Below are 25751 nucleotides of genomic sequence, written 5' to 3'. Positions count from 1 at the left end.
TCAGATGTTCAGGGCTGTCCATCCACACTGTCTTCTCCTATCCTGGCCCCTCTTGTCACTTCCTCCAGGGAGGCCCTTCCTGGCCCGGCTGTTCTCATGGACTTGGGCAACGAAAAGGATGCCTTGATCCGCCCACTTCACAACAGCCTTCTGGGAGAGCGGTACTGCTTTGAGGTATGAGCCTATTGTCATCCCTTGACCTGAGAAGCTGCATTTCTCCAGTTATGAAGGGAGACGTTCAGGGCCAGGCCTTGGGAGCTTGTCCCAGTGATGAAAGAAATGCCTTCTGTACGCACTTGAGGACTCTGTCTCCTCCAGCTGGTCCAAGACGTGGAGAACTCGTCTTCCCAACCTCAACAACCTTGACAGGCTGAAGCTCAGTCATCTGCTATGTTGTTTTATCTATAAAGCTGTCGTGGCTACAAGAAGCTCCTTTATTGGGAATGGACCTGTTAGACGAAGCAGAGGAGCATATTTTGCGGGGGGAGTAGGGCAAAGCCAGAGGCTGGTCATTCTTAGCAGGAAATAGCAATGCAAGCACTTTTTTTAAGCTTACGGTGAGGTTCTAGAAATGGCACTGGGACGCAGTGCTGATGCCTGGCTTGGATTAAACTTGTCGCTCCCAAGTCCCCCAGGGTTTGGTTGCCCATGGGACAAACCCAGGGGGTGCTCTTAAGCACAACCCTCCCTTCCTCTTCTCAGGTGCTGAGCACTGCGGGGCGCCGCTGCTTCAGCTGTGGCTCTGCTGCCGAGAGGACCCGCTGGATGGATGACTTGCGCCGCCTTGTCCAGCCCAGTATGGTAATGAAACATCTTCTTTTTATTTAATCATTTTTTCAATGCATACAACAACCACAAAAAACACACACACAACAAAAACCACAATAACACTAATAACACAATTTAACAATTTAACTATTCAGATTTGAGCACTGATATACCTATAACTACACCTTTTTAACAATATTTCCCCCTACTCCCCACCACTGTCCACCTTATCGCTTAAGTATTCCTTCCATATTTCTTCATATTTATCCATTCTTAATTTGCGTCGACATGCAATTCATTCATATGTAGCTAGTCTGTCCATATTGTCAATCCATGTGCTCAATGGAATCTTTTTGCAGTTCTTCCAATTCATCAAAACAAGCATCTTCTGTACTTTGTGCTCCTTGCAAGGGGCGCATGCTGCCTTTGTAACCAGTTTTCCCACTTGTCCTGTGGTGTATTTGCCCACTCACCCATCCTTCCTTCTTGTCTTCTCCTATCCCTATTCCCTGTATAAATCCCCGTCCTCTGTTGTCAGGCTCCGCGGAATCAGATCCCTCCCCCGGTGGCAGCAAAGAAGCAGATAAAAAAGAAGACTTCTTACCAATTAGTTTATTCAATAAACACAGCAAGAGACAAAGGAATGCAGTCTCTCTCTAGAAATGGCGTTGCTCCAAGTAAAGTCCCACCCCTCCTTCGTCTCCCCTAATCTATGTCAGTCCTGCATCTGAGCTTTCTGCCCCTGAGCTCTCTGTTCTAATACCCTCAATGCCCTCCTGGTCTGCGGGGGGCGGGGGGCAGCGGGTCAGGAATGCTCTCCAAGGACACTGGACTCTGTCAGCTGTCTCCTCACTAGTGCTTCTTCTTCCGGCTGTTCCTCTTCCAACATTTCCCAGCTTCTCCCCTCTGCAGCCTCTGAACTATGCCCTTCTGCAAACCGCTGATCTAAATCTATACTGTCCTCCTGTTCTCTGGAAGGTTCAGAAGAAAGGGGGGTGGTCCCCACCATTCCTCCTCAGTCCAGCCCCTGACATCTGTCCTGTTCTCTGCACTTGTCCACACCTCTCCTCTGGGGCAGAAGTTGTGACCTGACCATTCCATGGTCTCATAGAAGAGTTAGCACTGCTGTACTTAGAAGCAAACACAGGCCCTGAATTCCTCCCATCTTTTGGCCTTGTCTCTGCTGGATTCTGCCACCATTGTTTTTTGTCCCCCCCCCCCAGCTTTTTTAATTAAAAAGATGAATTAAGTCACCACTCTTTTAGTTCATTTATCAATGTGGGTTCATCTCTGAGCTATATACATTGCATAGCACATAGTTAAAATCCACAGTGGACAAGTGCATTCAAAGTCATTGCACAAGGCATTTTTTTCATTCGATGCAAATTCAGGTTCCTTCCTCCCAACCTCCAATAACAAAATCAAGCAAATTAAATTTACCGTATTTGTCGCCCTATAGGACGCACTTTTTCCCCTCCAAAAATGAAAGGGAAATGTGTGTGCATCCTATGGGGCAAATGCAGGCTTTCACTGAAGCCTGGAGAGCGAGAGGGGTCGGTGCGCACCGACCCCTCTCGCTCTCCAGGCTTCACGGACCTCTCCGCAAGCAGCGGGAGCACTCCCGCTGCTTGCGGAGAGTGGCCTGCATGCCGAAGCCTGCGCGCACTGAGCTCAGCGCGTCCAGGCTTCGCAGACCTCTCAGCAAGCAGTGGGAGCCAGCGCTTGGCTCCCACGGCTTGCAGAGAGCTGCCTGTTTGGGGGCTGGGGTTGGGGGAAGCTCGGGCCTCCCCCGCCCCAGCCCCGCACCTGGGGGGAAAATATTTTTTCCCCTTTATTCCCCCCCCAAAAAACTAGGTGCGCCTTATGGGACGGTGCATCCTGTAGGGCGAAAAATACGGTAACTTTGAGAATGAAACATATATTCTGCCTCCATTGTTGAACTAGATGACCCTCGGGGTCCCTTCCAAGTCTACAATTCCATTATTCCACCTTGACCCACCTTCCGCCTTCAACCTCATCCCACTTGCCTCTTGCTTTCCCTTCATCCTGCATCTGCCTCTCGAGTGACGGATTTCTGGCTACATCTGCTTGCCTTGCTCCCTGTCTCTGTGTTTCTTAACCAAACCGCTGGCTCGTTTCCCCAGGACAACTGCGAGCGGATCGAACGCATGCTGAGCCTCTGGGTGTACGAAGCCCGCGACCTTGTTCCCAGGAAGCGCTACCTCGGCGAGGTGCGAATGGATGGGGTCCTCTACGCTCGCACCACAACCAAGGCAGCCAGCCCCTCTGGAACCATCTTCTGGGGGGAGCACTTTGACCTGAAGACTCTTCCGCCAGCAGTGGAGCTGCAGGTCTGCCTGGTGCAGGAGGAGGATGGGCAGCAGCGGGCAAAGGGCAGCCCGGTTGCCAGCATGGCCGTTCCCCTGAAGGAACTGGCTGCAGTCCGCCAGCCCTTGGAAAGGTGGTACCCCTTGGGCAGAGACAGGCCCAACACACCCGCCCTACGGCTACGTGGACGCTACTGCAACATCCGAGTGCTGCCCATCGTGCAATACAAAGAGTTTGCTGAGTATCTCACCTTCCACTATCGGGAATTGTGTGCCGGACTGGAGCACAGCCTTAACGCCCGGGACAAGGAGGAGCTGACAGGGGTGCTGGTTCGCGTCCTGCAAAGCACAGGGAAAGCCAAGGTATCTCTTTGTTTGCAAAGGTAGACAGGGTCAGCCCACCCATGAGGCTAGGCAAGGCGACCGCCTTGGGCGGCAGGATCCACAGGGCCAGCAGATATCTAGGACTAGATGAACCTCAGGGTTCCTTCCAGCTCTGTGATCCTATCATTCTACATCAGAAGGGACCCTGAGGACCATTCAGTGCAACCGCCTGCAATGCAGGAACATGCAGCTGTTCCATACGGGGATTGAACCTGCACCTGTCTTTTTTTTATAGAATATTTATTAAGGTTTTTAATAATAATACAATAAAGGTAAAAAGAAAATAAAAAATAGTAACAAAAATACAAAAGTAAAAATAATTTTTAATAAAGAAACATGCAGATTTTCCATTTCTCATTTTCCTTTAACATGTTTCCCGGACCTCCTCATACCTCCCTTTTTTGTATTCCAATTCAAATTGTTAGTTCAGCAAATCCTTGCCATTAAGTTTTAACCTATTTCTAAGCCTATTTCTCATATTCCCTTAAAGCACCACAGCTGGAAACCACTTAATTTCTATCCAACATCATTCTAACATTCATTAATTTTACAATATTTCTGTAGGTAGTCTTTAAATTTCTTCCATTCTTCTTCCGCTGACTCTTCTCCCTGGTCTCGGATTCTGCCAGTCATTTCTGCCAATCCCATATAGTCCATCACCTTCATCTGCCATTCTTCCAGAGTGGGTGAACCTGCACCTGTCAGGATGCTGTCAGCGGCTCCTGGCTGGCTGCCCAGGAAAGTATAAAGACGAGGAAAAGTTTCTTACTGTCCTTTTTTATTTCAATCTTTACAGAGAGAGGCTATAGAGCCTAGCCTCTTGGATAGTGGCATTGTCCCGAGTGAATCTCCACCCCCCGTCTCTCCCACATTCTCATCATCTCCTCTACGGGTTCTTCTACGTGCCCTTTGTCTCAGAGCTCTTTGCTCTCCTAAGGCTCGCTGTGTTCTGGGAGATGGAGGGTCTGGAATGCTTTCTAATGACAGTGTGTCAGCCAGCTGTTGCTCCGATTCTGCCTCCTCCTTCTCATTATTTCCCAACTTTCCCCCTCATCTGCCTCTGAGCTGTGACCTCCCACAGACCACTGTTGTAAATCTAAACTGCCTTTTTCTTCCTCCTCCTTGGGAGGGTCAAGATGGGGAGGTGGTCTGCACTATTCCTCCTCTGCCCAGTCCTAGACATCACCCTTGGCATTATCGGCACCATGCTCTAACCAACGGAACTATTGAGGCTGACTTATCCCCACGACCACCTTCAGCGCTAGAGGTGCCAGAACTCACCATGAACACCTCCCTCGTTCTCTTAGAATGGCAATCGCGTCCACCTGAGAGGTTTTGGAATTGTGTTCCATTGAGTTCCAGCTGGGGGGGGAAAGCTCTGATGTTCCTGATATAGATCTTCACCCACCCCTTCTTCCCTGGCAGGGAGTGGGATGCCATTTTGGGATCTGCCTCAGGTGCCAAAATGTCTTGGGGCTGGCCCACAACGTAGAAGATGGGAAGGCCTTGGATACAACAACCGCACAGCCATTTCAAAGCTGATTCCCATCGCCTGTCATTGTGATCTGCTGCTTCTAGCCTTACAGCCTGCTTCCCTTCTAGGGTTTTCTAGTATTGCAGGGTTACTAAAGTGGCTCTCGGAAGCCAAGTTTGCTGCAAGAATAACCCTGGACTGCTTTGCAGAATAACCCAGAGCTGCAGCATGGACACAGGGCCCTGGATATCACTAGGTTGGGAGCCTGGTTCAGAATCAGGATTCCAGGGTGAGTCAGTTGGTATGGGAGATCTCTGAGGAAGGGTAGGGTTTGCCCGACTAACCCTTCCTGTCCTGTGTTGCAGGACTTTCTCATTGACTTGGGTGTGTCAGAGTTGGACCGTTTTGACGAGCGCGAAGCACTGATTTTCCGTGAAAATACCCTCGCCACCAAAGCCATCGATGAATACATGAAGCTGGTGGGAGGCCCTTACCTGCTGTCCACACTGAGTAAGTTGGCAACCGGCAGATATGGGCGTGCAGCATTTTCTGAAGGAGCTAGTTAGGTTTCTCTGTTTGATTGCTGCCAGAGGAAACCCCAGAATTTGGGCCTCTTGCAACAAAGAGTATTAAAGACTTAACACATTTTATTTTGTGAGCTAGAACCCACTTCAACATCTGCATGAGTGCTATCCTCAGCTGCAGGATTGGCACAGAATGCCATTCTTCTCTGGTTAAACTTAAACTGGCAGATTAAGTTGATGGATTATGCAGAAATGACAAAAATGACCAGAAGAATCAGAAATCAGGAAAACCAGAATTTTAATAAGGAATGGGGAAAATTTATAATTTATAATTAAAAGTAATTGTAAATAGTTAAAATTGTTAGTAGGCTTGGAATAACACGCAGTTTTAATGGTGAATTTTGGATATAATGGAGATATAAAAGATTTGAATTATTATAAAAAATGCAGGAGGAAATGACTAACAATAGGACCCACAAAAGGGAGGAGGGAAGTCCAGGAGAGTCTTTGAAATCTTGATTTTATGATGTATGTTGGATATGTGAGCGTAAAATGTTAATTTGAAAAACCAAATAAATAAATTTTAAAAAAGAAAAGAAGTGGCAACGGAATGCAAAAAGTACAGCTTGCAACGAATCTATGGCCTGTAAAAGTGTGGGCGAGAGGATAGTTATTATGATGATTATTTTTTTAGTAGGCTGTCAGTCAGTCATTGATGTTTTGTAATGTGTTTCTAATGTTGTGCACCGCCTTGAGATCTTTTGATAAAGGGTGGTATATAAAATTGAAATAAGAAGAAGTCATTTTGACCTCAGGTCTATGCAAAATGACCCTTCATGGCAGTATTAGCTGGGCATGCTCAAGTAGTCTGGTCAGTGCCGGATTTGCATATAAGCTAAACAAGCTATAGCTTAGGGCCCCACTCTCTGGGGGGGGGGCAAAAAAAATTAAAGGAAAAAACTGGATGTACATTTCCAAAATACAAGATAAAAAACAAATAAAACAAAACCTACATACAGCAACAGTGTTTTGTGTTGTGTAGGCTCCTATGATGTAAGTCATGGGCCCCGCCTGCTAGCCTGCTCCCTAAAATACCACTGGTTCGCTCATTTCTATATATAGGGTGCCTACATTATGCATGCCAACATGTGCAAATGGCTTTAAATACCTATTAGGTCTATAAATTATCATATAGCATATGTTCAACACAAAAAAAGAGGTAATTTGTTGTTGACAAAGGACAGCTGGACATATAAAGGGCCCCATTACACCAACCTAGCAGTTCGAAAGCACGTCAAAGTGCAAGTAGATAAATAGGTACCGCTCTGGCGGGAAGGTAAACGGCGTTTCCGTGTGCTGCTCTGGTTTGCCAGAAGTGGCTTAGTCATGCTGGCCACATGACCCGGAAGCTGTACGCCAGCTCCCTTGGCCAATGAGCACTGCAACCCCAGAGTCGTTCGCGACTGGACCTAATGGTCAGGGGTCCCTTTACCTTTACCTTTACCTTCAGTACCTTAGGGCCTCATCAAACCTCAATCCGGCCCTGAGTCTGGTCTTCAATGTGGGTCATGTTGTAGTCCAAGGTATCCCTGTTGTAACTCTAGCCAACACTGTAGCCTGGATGAAATTAAAGCATGAGGCTGTGTTGCAGGTGATATAGTTGCCCAGCCATACACTTTAGAGGACAGCTGTGAAGTGGATCCCAGCAAATGTGCGCCGTGTGACCTGGCTGACAACCGCAGCAACCTGCAGCACATCTGTGAAGAGATCTTCCGGAGGATTGCTGTTTCTAGCCAGTGAGTGCTTGAGTGGGTCATTGGGGGGTGGCGGGGGTCGGACGCTCTCCCCACTGGGCCTGCGGTGAAGCTGGGGGCACCATTTGTGGTTTTCTGTGCCCGTCACTATGCCTCTCATTCACAGAGTATTGGGCCAGAAAGTTGCAGTCCGGGATCCCTCTTATGGCCTCCTTGGCCAGGCAGCACTCTGGCCCAAATGGATGGGAAACAACAGTGTGGGAATGATCAGGGATGCAGGAGAAGATATATTGTTTGATTATAACCTTTCCAACTTGTGTAAACAAGTTCACAATTTAGCAGAGTGGGATTCAGTCATGTCCCAGGAAGTTCAGGCTGCACAGTTCATGCTGATTTGGAGCTCTTGTGAAACAAACCCACTTCCCCCAAAGATTGGATTTTTTATTTATTTATTTGCGATAAGGAAAGAGTGAAATGGCAGCTGCTTGATGCAGATTTGTCTTATCAAGATGATTGCTCATTAGATAACCAAGGTTGTCTAATATCTGTAAACAAATTGGGCTGAATGCTCATTAAACAGGCTGCTTGGAACCAACCTTAGTCATAATGAAAAGAGTGCCTTTGATCCTATGCAGGATAAGACAAGCAACTCTCATATCTGAGGACAAGAGAAAGAATTTCTAGCAGAGTGGATTGCACTATTTAGGTTAGTGCAAATGAAGGGGAGTGCTCCATTACCCCTGGGCAACAAATCCATTAAAAAACCCCAAAACAAACCTGTAGCCTTTTTGCAGTTAGGAAAGTGACATAGAAATGCCCTGAGAAGTGTGGGACGAAGATTAACAGGAAGATTTTTACTTATGCAACAGCTGCGGCCCATGTTTCGTTAGCCCAAAAATGGAAAACGAGCCAGGTCCCAACCAAAGAAGAGTGGCAACTTAAGCTGACAGAATATGCACAACTTGCAGACTTAACACATAGAATAAGAGAACAAGAAGAACATACGTTTAAAGAAGATTGGAAAACATTTAGTGAATATATGGGAAATAACTGTGTACAGCTGAAAACGCTGGCAGCATTAAGATAAATTCAACAGTGTCAATAAGTTCCGATGGATACAATAATGGAAAACTGATTGGTATAGTTTTTGCAAAATTTGCAGGGATTTAAGATATGTAAAATGAACTGTGGAAAGAGAAGAAGGGAAGTCATTGAGATCTTAAGGATGTAAAATGAGTATTTGAAATGGTAAAACAGAAAATTTAAGAAAAATTATATTTAAAGAAGATTAACAGGAAGACTGCAAGGAAATCAGGATGAATGCTCATTGTCATATACTGTAAGCACCCTATAAGCAAATCAGAAGAAACATTCAATCAAGTATGGACTGTGGGCCTCTCGAGGCAGGTGTATCCAGCAATATGTCATCGTCAGTGATATATTTATAATAAATAAATTTATATTTATAATAAATAAATTTATATTTATAATAAATAAATTTATATTTATAATAAATAAATTTATTAGTTCTCTAATTCCTCCCTAATGTTTCCACATTATGCATGTCTAGGTGGGCTCTCTTGCACTATATAACACAGAAAAAGTGGGACGACAAGAATCCCCAGAACATTTGTGGGATTTCAACAAGCTGCTATAGGTCATTCACTGCTTGGAACTGAAGCAGTACATCTGTCCTGAAACCTCTGTGGGCACAAACAGAGTTGGAAGTGGGATTGCACATACTGTAACTGCCCTGATATTTTAATGAATGCCCAGTAACAAGGATGTCTGGAGAGGCCCATAATCTAACTGCTGTGTAAGCGAATCAGGATGATTGCAGAATAAGCAGATTGACAGGAGGAGTCCTCAGAGTTTCTGAGGCCAGTCACTGAGCCAGTCATTGGCAAATCATTACTTTGGCTCAGGTAACAATGTGAACAGGTCAAGAGACCTTCCTTGGGTCTGTTATTGTTCACCTTCAGGATGTGCTTCTGTCCAACTCAGCTCTGTGTCACTCCGCTAGAACGGCAGCCATTGTGGGGAGAGCGGGGAGTTTCAGCTGAGGGATATTCCTGGATCTTTCCCCAAATGTCCAACTTCCACTTTAAGCGGCTGTAAAGTATGAGGAAAAAACAACGGAGCAGTATCATACTGCATTGTCCAATAAGCGGCAAAAATGCCTGACTTTGGCAGTGTGTGCAAAAAACACTGGCATCGCTGTCAAGCAGAAACTGATGATTTTATGAAACGGGGTGTTATTTTATGAATATCATAGCTTCAGATGTCTTAGTCAGTTTTGGCTTGTTCTGTAGCGATTCCCTATCCTATCCAGGTGTTCTGTGCGGCCCCTTCATCACAAAATGTCTGCCCTCAGGCCTTCTCACAGCCAGCCAACTCCTTCTTTTCTCTCTGCAGCTCCTTCCCAGCTGAGCTCAGTGAGGTCTTCACCGCCTGGCAGGAGGCATGCCAGCTGAGGGGCAAAGCCAGCATCGGGCAGCGCCTCATCTCTGCCTCCTTGTTCTTGCGCTTCCTCTGCCCGGCCATCATGTCGCCCAGCCTCTTCGGCCTCACTCAAGAGTACCCGGATGACACCACCTCCCGCACCCTGACTCTGGCGGCTAAGGTTATCCAGAACCTGGCAAACTTTACCACGTAGGTAACTGTGTCTCTGGCTGTGTCCAGGAAGGGTGATTCAGTATGAGGCTTGAGAATGGCTTGGAGCCAGTGTGGTGTAGTGGTTAAGAGCGGTAGACTCGTAATCTGGTGAACCAGATTTGGCCGGCAGTTTTTAAAAGCAATCTGAAACGAGCCCAAACAAGTAGATTCTTTAATCGTTCGATATAATAAGAAATTAATTATTCAGAAATATTGCAGTGTACTCATGTCTTGTTTGGGCAGGGTTAACTCCTCGAAATACAATTGTCTTCCGCGTTTCCACTACAAACGCCCTCCCAGCAGATGTCAAGGCAATAAACAACTATTTTACTTTTAAAAGACAACTTCCCTGTTTAGGGAAGTTTTTAATGTCTGATGCTGTATTGTTTTTAATATTCGGTTGGAAGCCGCCCAGAATGGCTGGGGAAACCCAGCCAGATGGGTGGGGTATAAATATATTATTATTATTATTATTATTATTACAAAAAAAAAATTCCTTCCAGTAGCACCTTAAAGACCAACTAAGTTAGTTCTTGGTATGAGCTTTCGTGTGCCTGCACACTTCTTCAGATACTGTGCAGGCACACGAAAGCTCATACCAAGAACTAACTTAGTTGGTCTTTAAGGTGCTACTGGAAGGAATTTTTTTGTTTGTTTGTTTTGACTATGGCAGACCAACACGGCTACCTATCTCTAACTACTACTACTACTACTACTACTACTACTACTACTATTATTATTATTCCATTTTCTTCAGGTTTGGAGAAAAGGAGGCATACATGAGCTTCATGAATGAGTTTCTGGAGCGCAACTGGGGCACCATGAAGTCATTCCTCTGCAGCGTCTCCAGCCCTGGCAGTGCCATCCACTTGCCTGCTTATGACGATTCCATTGACCTGGCCCTGGAATTGTCCATCCTGCATTCCCTGCTCTGCAACATCTTTTCTACCCTGGAAGAGGTACCAGCTGCCTGTCTTGTGTGGCATCTCCACTTGGATGGGCTTGGCCTGCATTGACTGGGCCTGCTCATGGGTAGCGGGGCCTAGGAGGAGCCAACAATTGGAGCAGAAGCCAATCCATCAGGGACTTTGCATCTGTCAATGCCTGTCATCCATGTTCCTCAGTCCCGCTGTGTATCCCCCTCCCTCCTGCAGCTCATTGGTGGCTTATACCAGCTATTTTACATAAAGGTGCCATCAATTTGGCTAATATTGCTATGGGCTGCTTACAGGCGGGTGTTTATTATAGGATGGGTGCTCCTGGTGTATGGAAGCTTTTTTATTTTTTGCAGTAACTCCATGACATTCTTGGCACCAAAAGGTCAGCCCACATTTTCTCACCGTCTAATCCAAAAATTTCCTTTTCTGTGAAAAATCCGATAAATAATAACCACAAATCCCTGCTAGCCAGCTATCTGTCTGCAATATCTCAGTGACCCATTCACAAATTAAGTGTTAAATCTGGAAGAGAGGAACTCGGTGGCATTGCAGTCAAGAAAAGGAATTGATTTGGGGACACAGGGAGACACGAGAGAGGGAGCAGTTTTTGTGATGGGATGTGTGAAGGTGGATTTGTTTCTGAATTTTGAAATTCACCATTTATTCTTCAGATATATTTGCTCATTCAGGCAGGATTGGAAGGGTTAGGTGGGTGGAGGGAGGTTCACCCAAAGCAGGAGATACCATTAAAATAAAGTGTGTGTGTATATTTTAACAAATGCATAAATGTGACTTGTAGGGTCTAATCCAGGTGTGAGTGTGATCCTCTGCTCCCCTTTGTCAGAGGGAGAGCAAATCCTTCAGTCAGTCGTGCCACGCCAGTAGCAGTGGTTTCTCATTTTTGCAAGCCCTCTGACTGCGTTCTTCTTACCTGTACTTTTTGCTCTGTTGCATATAAGCGGACAAAAGACAGACTGGAGCCTCTGCCCACAATCCTCCGTGCTATACAAGAGGGGACACCGGTTCCTGTCATCGTTCGCCTTGGGCCCAGTGCAGAGGACAGGTAACAAACGACTCACTTCTGGATCTTGGGGTGGCTGGCAGGGAGGGATACACTGATATCGCAGCGATGGTTGCTGGCTCTTGAGGCTCAAGAAGAAAACAAGCTTTCAGGGAAATCCAGGAGATAGATCTTCATCATGCTCAGGGTTGAAATGGCCACTACATTTAATAATAATAATAATAATAATAATAATAATAATAATAATAATAATTTAATTTATACCCCGCCCTCCCCAGCCAAGACTGGGCTCAGGGTTGGCTAACACCAAATATAAAAACAATTGATTGAAATACAGCTTAAAAAACAAGATTAAAATACAACATTAAAACATTAAAATGCAGCCTCATTTCAGTGGAAACTCAATCAAAAACTTTTTGGGGGATAAAAACGTCAAGTCTTCACCAAGGCTAACTATCCAGACTGGTCCTACATGAGCCAGAAAAAAGCCAGGGAAATCCCCAAATCGGAGTTCCAACACAGAAGGAGAAAGGAAAAAAGAAAGAGGGGGAGGGAATCAAATTCATTTGGTGCTGGAAAGGCATTTCCCCCAGATGGGATTGGCTTGTGTCCTGCCATGGAGTTGCTTTCTTTGCGGTTTGGATGTTGAAGGGTTGATAGGATGATGGTTGGTTCCCTCACTGCGAGAAGTGAAGTTACAGGGAACCAGGAAAAGGGCCTTCTCGGTGGTGGCGCCCACCCTGTGGAACGCCCTCCCGTCAGATGTCAAGGAAATAAATAACTATCTGACTTTTAGAAGACATCTGAAGGCAGCCCTGTTTAGGGAAGTTTTTAAAAAAACTACTGGGGTTGCGGTGCTCATCTTGCTTTCAGGCCGACGGAGCTGGTCTTTGTCCACAGACAGCTTTCTGGGTCATGTGGCCAGCAGGACCAAACCGCTTCTGGCACAACGGGACACCATGACAGAAGCCAGAGCGCACGGAAATGCCGTCTACCTTCCCACCACCTATTTAGCTACTTGCACTGGTGTGCTTTCAAACTGCTAGGTTGGCAGGAGCTGGGGAGCTCACTCCATCGCGGGGATTCGAACCACCGACTTTCTGATCAGCAAGCCCAAGAGGCTCAGTGATTTAGACCACATGTTCAGTAAAGAATTAACAGCCAGGGGTCATATCTCTCTCTCTCTCTCTCTCTCTCTCTCTCTCTCTCTCTCTCTCTCTCTCTGGGTTTGACAGGTTCAAGTGCTGCCTGTTGCATTATAGTCACACTGCACTCCCACCCTTCCAGCCAGTGTGGTGTAGTGGTTAAGAGCGGTGGACTCGTAATCTGGTGAACCGGGTTCGCGTCTCCGCTCCTCCACATGCAGCTGCTGGATGACCTTGGGCCGGTCACACTTCTCTGAAGTCTCTCAGCCCCACTCACCTCACAGAGTGTTTGTTGTGGGGGAGGAAGGGAAAAGGAGATTGTTAGCCGCTTTGAGACTCCTTTGGGTAGTGATAAAGCGGGATATCCAATCCAAACTCTTCTTCTCTTCTTGTGTTCCAGACAGGCGGAAAACCAGAAGCCGGGTTTTGTGCCCCCACGGGAGCTGGGCAAGCACAGTCCTCTGATCAAAAGCCAGTCCATGACCAGCATTCAGAAAGGCCGAGGAAAGGAGGAGCCGCTGGCCCCTTTGCACCCAGTCAGAACCAGGACCAAAGTGCAGCGCACCCAGAGCGTCCCGACTCAGAACAAGGCAGCTCGACGTCTCCAGAAGCAGAGGAGCACTGAGCACGTGGCCGAGAGCAGGGAGAGCAGCCCTGGACTTTGTACCTCCCTTGCACATGGCAGCAGCAAAGCATCTCAGGTAATTGGGGCTCTAGACTGGCCCTCCTGACTACTGGTGGCCCCCAACTGCCTGCAGCTCAACACAAGTTCCCTGGAAAGGCGTAAAGGACCAGAATCTGTAAGGCCCACAGGGAGTGCAGAATAGGCACCATCATGGGGGTCACCCACTGTCATAGAATCATAGGAACTTAGACTCGGATGGGACCCCAGGGTCATCTAGTCCAGTGTTTCCCAACCGGTGTTCCGCGGCACACTACTGTGCCGCGAGACTTTGCCTGGTGTGCCGCGGGAAAAATTGGCAGGGGGGGGGGAATAAAGGGGAAAAAAATTATTCCCCCACCGCCAGGCGTGGGGCTGGGGCGGGGGAAGCCCGAGCTTCCCCCTCCCCCAGAACGGGACCCAGAGCCATGCCGAAGCTGTGCGCAGCTTTGGCATCGCTCTGGGAGCTTGCGGGGCTGGGGGAGGAGGAAGCCCTCCGCCAGCCTCCAAACCATGTCGGGAGACAGCGGGATGGCACGCTGCGCCTCTCCCGCTGTCCCCCGAGTTTGCAGGGCTGGCGATGGGGAGGAGCAGGCTTCTCCCCCCGCCAGCCTTCCAGCCAAGTCGGGGGACAGCGGGATGGCGCGCTGCGCCTCTCCCGCTGTCCCCCGAGTTTGCGGGGCTGGCGATGGGGAGGAGCAGGCTTCTCCCCCCGCCAGCCTTCCAGCCAAGTCGGGGGACAGCGGGATGGCGCGCTGCGCCTCTCCCGCTGTCCCCCGAGTTTGCGGGGCTGGCGATGGGGAGGAGCAGGCTTCTCCCCCCGCCAGCCTTCCAGCCAAGTCGGGGGACAGCGGGATGGCGCGCTGCGCCTCTCCCGCTGTCCCCCGAGTTTGCGGGGCTGGCGATGGGGAGGAGCAGGCTTCTCCCCCCGCCAGCCTTCCAGCCAAGTCGGGGGACAGCGGGATGGCGCGCTGCGCCTCTCCCGCTGTCCCCCGAGTTTGCGGGGCTGGCGACGGGAAGCAGCAGGCTTCTCCCCCCGCCAGCCTTCCAGCCAAGTCGGGGGACAGCGCTATGGCGCGCTGCGCCTCTCCCGCTGTCCCCCGAGTTTGCGGGGCTGGCGACGGGAAGGAGCAGGCTTCTCCCCCCGCCAGCCTTCCAGCCAAGTCGGGGGGCAGCGGCAAGGACGCGCTGCGTTTCTCCGCTGTCCCGGACGGCTTTCAAAAGCCTGCCTTCAAAAGCCGTCCAGGACAGCGGAGAAACGCGCTGCCTCTCCCGGGAAGGCAGGCAGGGGGGAGCAAAGGCTTTCGCCCCCGCCCGCCTTCAGAAGAGGTCCAGGACCTCTTCTGAAGGCGGGCGGGGGGCGAAAATCTTTGTCCCCCCTGCCTGCCTTCCCAGGGGCTTTTAAATCGCCCCGGACAGCGGAGAAGTCCTCCGCTGTCCCGGGCGATTTTAAAATGCCGCCCGCAAGCATTTTAAGATTGCCCCGGACAGCGGAGAAGTCCTCCGCTGTCCCGGGGTTTTTTAAAATGCTGGGGGTCGGAAGAAAAGCCCTTGTTCCCCCCCCCCCAGCCTTCAGAAGAGGTCGGGGGACAGACTGTGGGGAGAAATCAGGGTGGGAGTCACGACCGTGAGGCAGGGCTGCCAAGTGTGGCAGAAGAGGACACGGCCGTCGCACCTGTCCTTAGGTAGGAGCTTCTTCCGTGTCGACCTGCTGCCCTAAAGTCTTGGCTTTTTTCTTGGCTTTTTGGCGGTTGGCACAGAAGGAAGGCAAGGGGGAGGGGAAAAAATTGAAACTTACACTTTCGTGCGTCCCTCCCGGCGTGACGCTGCGCGCTGACGTCACGGGGCTGTAATGGTGGTGTGCCTCGATATTTTTTTCATGAAACAAGTGTGCCTTTGCCCAAAAAAGGTTGGGAAACACTGATCTAGTCCAACCCCCTGCAATGCAGGAATCTCAGCTAAAGCATCCATAATAGATGGTTGTCATCTTTAGAGGAGTCATGTTTGGAGAGTGACTAGGGTCTGGGTGATCAGGGGTGACCTTTCTTCTTGACACAGGACAGCACCCTTGTCTTCCATGTCACTTTCCTTATTTGTTTACCCAGGAATCCCACTGCAATAGTTCAAATACCCACGACGGGGTGAGCTCCCATTGCTCTGTCTTAGCTCCTGCCAACCTAGCAGTTCAAAAGCACACCAGTGCAAGTAGATAAATAGGTACCGCTGCAGCGGGAAGGTAAACGGTGTTTTCGTGGGCTCTGGTTTCCGTCCCGGTGTTCTGTTGTGGCAGTAGCCACTTAGTCATGCTGGCCCCATGACCCGGAAAGCTGTCTGTGGACAAACGCAGGCTCCCTCGGTCTGAAGCAAAATGAGCCCCATAACCCCATAGTCACCTTTGACTGGACCTAACCACCCAGGGGTCCTTTACCTAGTAAAATATGCAGGTAAAATGAACCACGGAAAGAGAAAAAGGGAAGTCACTGGATATCTTAAAGTTTGTAAAATGTTTATTTGAAATTGTAAAACAGAAAATTTAATAAAAATTATTGCATCGTAATAATAATGTCGATTGTGTTCTAGGGGTATCCGAAGCTCCACCCATCTGCCTCGCTGCCCCGGAAGCCCACTGTGCCTTGGCTGAGACACTCTGAAGAAGCAGCTGCTCAGCAAAGCAGCCTTTATGCCATGCAGCCCCTGGAACAGGTGGGAGAATCACTTCCACTCAGAATATCAGACCCAGACACCCCAACTCCTGAGTGCATGTGCTAGTAGCACTTTGCATTCTGGGACCAGAGCAGCAGTCCACTATTGACTTGAGTTAGTTGTGATTTCTCAAAAAAATGTTGTTCTGGGCAATGATGTTTAGCTAGTTTAGAGGGGGCTTCCACCCTGCACTGCTATGTTTAGAAAGGGATGAATTATGTCACCTGCAGGCAGTCTTTTGTTCCAGTACACTTAGCTACCTAAGGTAGAGTCCCCCTCCGCCGCAGAACAAAAACCATAACCCTGTTTCGTGCTTGGCATCCCAACATTTTGCAGACTTGAGAAAGAGAATGGGATAGCGGGAAGATTCAGGACCTTTGGATGCTTCTGTAAAGCTTAGACTTAGGAAGCAGGCCTGTTAATGTCATCCCTAGGCTATAAGAGGTGATGGTGGAGGACTGGGAATGCCTCCTAACAGGCTAATGGCCCAGGCAGGATTTGAACCCAGAACTCATCTCTCAGGGCTTATCCACACTTACCTTTCCCCAGCTCTTTCCAAGCACGGTCCGTGTTTAAAAGGTCTTTGTCAGGGTGCGTGTGTTTTTGCCCTAGAGCTTTCTCCATGAAAACCCACTCTTTAAAGCTCAATCGGAGCAAACAGCCATCTGCAGAAAATCCACATTGACCTTTGCTACGATTGAGTGCTAAAGAGTAGGTTTTCACAGGCAAAACTCTGGGCAGAAAACAAAACAAAAACACCATGCTAGGACACAGAGCTTTTAAGTGTGGACCTTTGCCTGGAAAGAGTGGGGCAAAAGTTAGGTGTGAATAAGCCCGATGCTCTAGCGGCAGGATTCCTGCCTCTGGGCCCCTTGCCACGGCTATGACCTTGCTTCTGCCCCATTGACCTTGTGCAAGGCCACCCGGGAGAGAGAGGTTTCACTTCTTCAAGCCCCTGGCTGCTCTAACTACTAGCCTTGTTTACCCCCACAGTATGGGAAGCAGATGGAAGAGCTACAGATGGAGCTGACCACAGCGAGGGAGAAGCAGCAACTCTTCGAAGAGCAGCTGGAAAGACTGACGACCCAGAACCAAATGCTGCTAGAGGAGCAGGCCAAGTTCCAGGAGCGGGAAGAGGCTGTCTGCAAGAGGCTGGAGGAGACAGAGAGCTGCCTTGTGCAGCTAAGCACCAGGTGAGGGATCCCACAAGATCCTCTAAAGACCTGCATGGTCACCTTAGCTCTGGTGCCTTGGCTCCTGGAAGCTTTTCAGTCTGTCCCTGATCTGAGTGCCTAGTCACGAGCAGTGGCGTAGCGTGGGTTGTCAGCACCCGGGGCAAGGCAAGATAGTCCCCCCCCTCTCTCTCTCCGCACCGCACCACATGCCTGGCACCCCCCCCTCCACAGTGGGCGGTGACCCAGCGGCTCGGATCGGATTCGCACAGCCAGCACTGCAGTGAGAGAGAGTGAGTGAGCCAGGTAGGGGCAGAGAGCTGCGAGTGCGAGCACCCCCCCCAGATGTTGCACCCGGTGTGGCCGGCCCCCCTGCACCCCCCACGCTACGCCACTGGTCACGAGGCACTATCTTTTTTAAAAACATTTTTATTGATTTTTACAAATAATTTCCAAAAACCATATAACATGCTTTCTTATCTTATACAATGTTTTGGACTTCCATCAACTGCACCTGAAGATTTTCCAGTCTTTATCACTTAATCTGCATTTCATTATTTTCAGTATTACATTTAATGCTCCTTCACTAATAATTCTTATCATAGTTTTCTCTGCAATATTTCGCATAGTCCTCCTTACAAAACTTCTTGCAATCCTACTAGCTTAATCTGTCGGTTACAATTGCTTTTCAAATAATTCATATATTTACTCCAGTCCTCTGAGAATCTCTGTCCTGCAGGTTTCAAATCCTTCCTGTCATCCTATCCAATTCTGCATAGTCCATTAATTTTGTCTGCCATTCTTCTTTGGTCGGTAGTTCTTCTTGGTTTCCATTTCTGTGCCAACAATACTCTTGCTGCTGCTGTTGCATATAAAAACAGTTTATTGTCCTGTCTATTAATGTCCTAAGGGACGCAGGTGGTGCTGTGGTCTAAACCACAGAGCCTAGGGCTTGTCGATCAGTTCGAATCCCTGCAATGGGGTGAGCTCCCGTTGCTCGGTCCCTGCTCCTGCCAACCTAGCAGTTCGAAAGCACATCAAAGTGCAAGTAGATAAATAGGTACCACTCTGGTGGGAAGGTAAATGGTGTTTCCGTGCGCTGCTCTGGTTCACCAGAAGCAGCTTAGCCATGCTGGCCACATGACCCAGAAGCTGTACGCTGGCTCCCTCAGCCAGTAAAGCGAGATGAGTGCCGCAACCCCAGAGTCGGTCACGACTGGACCTAATGGTCAGGGGTCCCTTTACCTTTTATTAATGTCCTACTTCATGAGGCACTGTCTTGGCCCAAGTCCCCTGCTAGGAAGCAAGACGAAGAGGCCATCTTCTGGAGCCAGAACCAAGCTGACCAAGGGCAGCTGCCTTGAATCTTGGGAGTCCAGTAGGTAGTTGCTAAGACACAAACCACTTGTGCCAAGTGACTTGGTTGAAAGAAGGTCAGCTGATGAGTTAAATCCTGCTCAGGTCTGCAGGATTCCATGCAAACCACATCAGATCCACTGCTAAAATGAAGGTTTTTTTCATCTGCTTTTGAACAAGGTTTAAAGAATGGGTTTTGCATTAGAATCCCTGCCAAAATGAAGAGGTGGCAGAAATCTTCATTTTAGCAGCTCTTTATAAGGTTCTTTGAAGTTCCAAGTCCGATGAGGAAGTAGAGTAAAAAATGTTCCCCAGTGTTGGGTTGAAATGAACACAGACGAATGACAAGTGTCATATGGGAGGCATCTCTCGAGCATGTCTCGGGGAGTCCCTTTTATTGAATATTACAGCATTGCCACATATGTGCTTGTTGCTGATTGGTTAACACAAATACAATGCAAAGGTTGCATATAAGCATTAATCATCAGTAGATTAAAGGTTGGGAAAGGGAACACAGAATTGGACAGGCGTGAAAACCTGCTTATTAAACTATTACTAGTGATTGATATAGCAAGACTTAAACTATTACTAGTGATTGATATAGCAAGGCTTAAAAGAACATAACTATCGCATTCCGTAGATGTGGTCAACCATGCATTAAGAACAGGTCAGGGTACAATGTTTCATGAACTCAATGTGAACTGAACATTCTAGGGTGAGGAAGGAATGCTTCAGCTTAGAACGGTTTGCCAGAGTCATGTGCAGAAGCAAAACTTCCCATCACCCCAGTGGTTTAGTCTATCTAGTGTGAGAAGATTTTTGCATCTCTGTCTTATGTCCTTCCTAAGCCTTGTGAGGTCTTGTAGGTCTTGGGCTGAGAGAGAGTGACTTGTCCAAAGCCAGCCAGCGTACCTATGGTAGGGACTGAGGAGGCTGAAACCAGGTCTCGCAGCTTGAGTTCGCTAGATTATACTGGATCCTCTTCTGTTGCAGGGTGACTAGTGTAGAGACCAGCTGGAAGAAGGATCACGAGAAGCTTCGAGCTAGTGAGGAGAAGACCAAGAATCTGGTAAGGGCTCTCTGTAGCCATTTAACCTGGTGGTCAAGGGGTAGGGGCAGGAGAAAATGGGGAGCCACTCAGGGGAATTGCTCAACAAAGGCTCAGGAACTAAACATCTTCCAAGATAATAATGCCCACTCACATCATAAAGAGCTCATAACCCACCTACTGTCAGCAGCCAGAAACATCTTAGCCAGACACTGGAGAGAGCTGTCAGGAATGAACATGTACCAATGGTATCAAATAGTGTGGGAAAACAGCCTTATTAGAAAAACTAACCAAAATATACAATTCAGGTAAACTTCCACTCTCCTTTTTAAATTTAATTGAAAATTAATTTAATTGAAAATCTCTACGATGCTTGGAGAACAAAAAACCCCAGGGTAAAGGATATTACACATTACTCTGAAGCACATATATCAGGTGGACGAATTGATGCAATTTGGGTATCTAAAAAATTGATGTTGAATCTCGATAAAGCGGAAATATTAAATAGATCTATATCAGATCACAATCCTGTAGCAATCTACATGAAATTCAAAAGACGTACCAAAGGTAGGTGGAGAATGAATGATGAGGTGTGGAGAGATGAACAAAGAGTAAGTAAAGTGAAATAATGTTTTGAATTAAATGAGAACCAAGATACAGATAGGAAAATAATTTGGGATGCGAGTAAAGCGTTTATGAGAGGGTACGGAATACAGCAAATGGGGAGAATTAAGAAAAATAAGGGTAATAACATTATGGAAATAAATAAACAGATAAAAGAAAAAGAATTGCTTCAGAGTATAAAAAATTTACAATTGCATTTATCAAATTTACTGAAACTGAAACGGGGACAAATAGAAGAAGATGCCTTCACCCCGGTAGGATTCCCCTTTATCACATACACAGCCCAACAAGACAATAACAAGAATCTGCCGACAGCATATGAATCAGTCTGGCTAACCTGATCCAAACACACACACACACACACCCCACTCTCACACAAAAACATGTCTAACTACATCCAACCAAAGACAACCAGCCACACCCTAGGCCACCCCCAACTTCTCTCACCACCAAGGAATTACAACATGCGAATAGTAAGAGAACCCACACGAGTGACGCTGACACAAAACCCCACAGAAGAAGAGAAGCATTGCCACCCCACCCCACTCACCATTCCCCCCCCTTTTCTTCCTAACCCAACACTGCATGGAACACTAATGGCTCACAACAAATGAAACTGATCTGTAGAAAATACAACAGTGCATGTATTTTTGTAAACTAAGAAATCTTTAATATTTTTTTTTAAAAGGCTCAGGAAGAGTAGAAGCATGTGTATCTCATTTAGGAGGCACACTCCAAAGAGATATTTCAGCACACAGGCCCATTTCATTGCAGTAAGATGTGAGTTGCTGGACCAGTTGCAAAACGCCCACCTGATTGTTTTACTGAACATAGATATGCTGAAGTTAGACAATGATTCACTGGGGGTTCAATGGCATGGCCCCCGCTTGCCCACTGCTTGATTTGTACAGTGAGAGGTGCTGGGGCTTAGTAATAATAAATAATAAAATTTTATTTATAACTCGCCCTCCCGGGCCAGAGCCAGGCTCAGGGCAGCTAACCCTAGTAAAATTACAATTAAATAAATAAATAAACCAACTTAAAATACAGGTTAAAATATAATTTAAAATGCAGCCTCAGTTTAACAGTAGCCCATAGATCAAAATCATAAGGGGGAAGGAAACATAAGGGTCAGACTGAGTCCAAACCAAAGGCCAGGTGGAACAGCTCTGTCTTGCAGGCCCTGTGGAAAGATGTCAAGTCCCGCAGGGCCCTAGTCTCTTGTGACAGAGCGTTCCACCACGTTGGGGCCAGTACTGAAAAGGCCCTGGCCCTAGTTGAGACCAATCTAACCACCTTGCAACTTGGGACCTCCAAAATGTTGTCATTTGTGGACCTTATGGTCCTCCGCGGGGCACACCAGGAGAGGCGGTCCCGTAGGTACGTGGGTCCTAGGCCGCATAGGGCTTTAAAGGTCAAAACCGGCACCTTAAACCTGACCCTGTACTCCACTGGGAACCAGTGCAGTTGGTAAAGCACTGGATGAATGTGATCCCACGGTAAGGAGCCTCACCACGGCATTCTGCACCCGCTGGAGTTTCTGGGTCAGCTTCAAGGGCAGCTCCGCGTAGAGCGAGTTACAATAATCAAGCCTGGAGTTGACCATCACATGGATCACTGTGGCCAGATCACGGCGAGAAAGATACACATGCCAACTGTTTCTCCAATGTCCCCTTTGCAGGAGCGCCGCCTGTCTGGGATGGAGAGGGACCACGACCAGCTCCTCCGTGCCGTCGGTCAGATGCTGGGATATGCAGGGAAACCGTCCAATGCACAGCAGAAGCCCCACTCGGGGCCAGTGTGGGTGGACAGGGCTGAGAATGGGGACGAAACCTAGCCCGCTTCCCTTCGCGTCTGAAAATGCAAAGCTGGCGCATCTCCGTAGTGGAAACTCTCCTCTCCCAGGACAGCCCTGGAAGTCTCTCCAAGGGGGACCTTCCTGCACATCACTCTGGTGGATCCTTCAGCTGGAGCCCACAGGGAGCTTTGCTACAACCTCCTGTGCCTTCTTCTCGGCTTAGTTTCCAACGCTACGCAGCCATTGCCACCCTTTCATCCCTGCCTGAGACGGCATCCATTCCACAAGCCCTGGCTCTGCTTTCTGGCTACAGCTTTCATCCGCAACGGCTGCTTTCCCTTCTCTTCTGAGATGAACCATTTCTCCTCCCATCCGATTTGCCCCCCAGTATTTTCATATCACAAGGGACGCGGGTGGTGCTGTGGGTTAAACCACAGAGCCTAGAACTTGCCGATCAGAAGGTCGGCGGTACAAATCCCCGCAACGGGGTGAGCTCCCATTGCTCGGTCCCTGCTCCTGTCAACCTAGCAGTTCGAAAGCACACCAGTGCAAGTAGATAAATAGGTACCGCTCCAGCAGGAAGGTAAACGGCGTTTCCGTGCGCTGCTCTGGTTTGCCAGAAGCGGCTTAGTCATGCTGGCCACAAGACCTGGAAGCTGTACGCCGGCTCCCTTGGCCAATAAAGCGAGATGAGCGCCACAACCTCAGAGTCGGCCATGACTGGACCTAATGGTCAGGGGTCCCTTTACCTTATTTTCATATCACAATAGCAGAGATGTGGGGGTTTAAATCTGGATTTTCCCCAGCTATATAGAAAGGATGTGGGCTTGTTCACGCTTCACTTCTCCCATGTCTAGAAAGCATGGGTCCGAGAGGTTTTCCACTTGCCCCGTTTGTAAAAACCCAATGACCGTTTGTTCCAGTTGAGCGCTTAACCACCCCGGTTTTCTCCGGGGGAAAGTGGCCAGGAAAATGTGAATGATCCCAAATTGCTAGGGTTGCCATACGTCTGGAATTTCCCAGACATAGCCGGAATACTGCAGTATAATGTCCGGGCATAAATTGCTTTAAAAAGGCCTTGGCCAAACTTTTGTGTCTGAATTTTCACTTTTTGAAATATGGCAACCCTACAAATTGCAAACCTTCTTCTTGCGAATACAGTGGACCCTCTGGATACAAATGTAATTCGTTCCAGAGGTCCGTACGTACCCCAAAAAATCCGCAAGTAGAGGCGCCGCTTCTGCGCACGTGCACGGCATGATAGAGCACTTCTGCGCATTCATACGCAACAAAACCCGGAAGAATACACTTCTGGGTTTGCTGCGTTCGCAACCCGAAAGTTACTTTACCCAAAGGTCATGTAACCCGAGGGTCCTCTGTATAGCTCATCAAGCAATAAAGGCATAAAAGTGAAAGCACTTGTGTGTGGACAAAGATACACAATTGTACACACAGAAACAGCAGCCCAATGTACGCATGAATGCCCTAGTGTGGACACAGCGTAAAAGAGTGAAGGGGGAAGAAACTGCACCTCTCTGAGCACACCACTTGCCTCCCTGCATTGTTTTCTCTTAGCCAGGCTCACTTCCAGTGTCAGAATCTGGCCAGCTGGCAGGCTCATTCTCCTGGAAGACAAAGACTGGTGAGAGAAGTAAGCGGAGAGAGCGGCTCCATACCTTTCACCCCTGCATCTCCTTTGCTATTTGACTCGGACCCTCCTCTGCCTCCCCCTTTCCTGCATGATCAGTACAGATCCAGGTTCAAATGCAGGGATCTGATGACACCTTGTTCAATTTGAAGCTGAGAATCAATAGTTTGTGTCTTTCTGCCAGGCTTGTTTCGGCATGCCTGTATAATCCAGCGTCTGCCATTGAGCTATGCAATGTCTCAACTTTTCTTTTACCATGCAAATATAATTCTGGTTTGTCGGTTTTGAGATATATATGTTAAGAGCTTGCAGTTTTTCGGCAGGTACGAGGCTGTGGGGTGGGGATGTGGGGTGCAAATGGATAAACTGTGTGCAGAGGGCCATCAGGACTCCTGCCCCCTTTCCACCAGAAGGTCTTAAATTATTTCTTTATAGGCATAAAGAGCTGGATTTTCTTGGGAGGGGGAGGGGGTGTTGTTCACATTAACCCGTCAATACACTGAATCTCCAACCGGCCTTGGGGAATCTGCATAAATTGACTGAATTTTGTTCATTCTTCAGCCAAGCTTTGCAGATGCTTCAAGGGCCTCCGGGATGCACAATGCTGGCCTGAGTCCTGGACATTGGCCGGGATCAACTGGAATCTTACTTTCTTGGAGTCCTTTCCCATTTTGGTGGTTCTTTTCAGATGGAGTTCAAAAACATCAGAGTCCACTTTTGATGTGGCAACCAGGTTGTTGTACGACTCTGAGTGGGTCTTGTGCCTGGTGAGAGCATTTGTGCTGGTGTGCTTGGGACCAAACGTCTTTTCAGCCTGCCATGAAAACAATGATGCTGATGCACCAGCTCACTTTCAAGAGACGAGGTCCTGAGCTCAAGCACTGGGAACTGCCATCAACTCAGAACCATTCCTGGAGGGCCTGTGGGAACATGAAGTTTTGTTGCTGTACTGTGTCAGGCTTCGGGGACTCGGCTTCCTACACCCCCCCCCCTTGGCCGTAGATAAGCAGAACAAAGCAAAAAGAGTCTCTCACCATTTAAAGTGTTTTTAATGATCACAGCAAAAGAACAAAGCATCCATTCCCGGAACGAAGGTGCTCCCAATTAAGGTTTCCACCCACTTCCCCCCTAATCACTTCTGTGCCTTGAAACCTGATCTCACAACCACTGTGCTTTTTATGTAGCCACCTTATCTGCTCTGTGTGACCTTGGACTGATAGGCTGGACACTTTCCAGCGAGAGAGAGAGTCTGTTAGCTCTCTCTCTTCCAGTTCTTCTTCACTTTGCTGTTCATCGCCCCAGTTCTTCCCAACTTTTGCCTTCAGAACTATGCCCCTCTGCAAACCACAGTTCTAGATCTATACTGCTCCACTGCTCCTGGGCAGCTTCAGGAACCTGGTCAGGGGGAGGGGGAGTCTCCCACCATTCCTCATCAGAGCCGTACTCCTCAGCCTGGTCTCTGACATACTGGAAACATATGTCCCTTGATTTCCAGGCACAGGTCTGAGCAGTTTTGCTTTTGCCATTCCACTTTCCCTGGGAAAACCCACTCTTTGCTGTTGAATCAGTACAAACGTACGTTGGGTTTCCCCAGAGATTGACATTTGTTCTGCTTTAGCAGCAAACGGCGGGTTTTCCTGGGGAAAGTGGTGGGACAAAAGTAAAACCTCCGAGACCTGTGCCTAAGAAATTGTGGGGCAAGTGGAAGTAGGGATGAGCTCTTGCAACAGGGCTGGAGAAACCTTCCAAGG

At 48.2% G+C, this 25751-nt stretch overlaps 1 protein-coding gene across 8 annotated transcripts in view; it reads left to right on the top strand.

Moving 5' to 3' along the window:
- The window catches only part of RASAL3 (RAS protein activator like 3), a 145917-nt gene extending 121625 nt beyond the window's left edge, over positions 1-24292 (top strand). For all 8 annotated transcript variants that reach the window (XM_081893861.1, XM_081893859.1, XM_081893862.1 and 5 more), the window contains 13 exons: positions 69-174; positions 703-801; positions 2913-3458; positions 5319-5463; positions 7129-7273; positions 9647-9883; positions 10644-10845; positions 11784-11887; positions 13391-13691; positions 16232-16354; positions 17348-17547; positions 19876-19951; positions 22236-24292. In XM_081893861.1, coding sequence (XP_081749987.1) covers positions 69-174; positions 703-801; positions 2913-3458; positions 5319-5463; positions 7129-7273; positions 9647-9883; positions 10644-10845; positions 11784-11887; positions 13391-13691; positions 16232-16354; positions 17348-17547; positions 19876-19951; positions 22236-22391 — 2440 coding nt within the window. In that variant the 3' untranslated portion in view covers positions 22392-24292. The remainder of the gene's footprint in view (positions 1-68; positions 175-702; positions 802-2912; positions 3459-5318; positions 5464-7128; positions 7274-9646; positions 9884-10643; positions 10846-11783; positions 11888-13390; positions 13692-16231; positions 16355-17347; positions 17548-19875; positions 19952-22235) is intronic.
- The last annotated feature ends 1459 nt before the right edge of the window (positions 24293-25751 follow it).

This window comes from Podarcis melisellensis (genome assembly GCF_964234715.1).
Source record: "Podarcis melisellensis genome assembly, chromosome: 17".
Classification (NCBI taxonomy): Eukaryota; Metazoa; Chordata; class Lepidosauria; order Squamata; family Lacertidae; genus Podarcis; species Podarcis melisellensis.
This window is presented reverse-complemented; position numbering and strand designations above follow the sequence as displayed.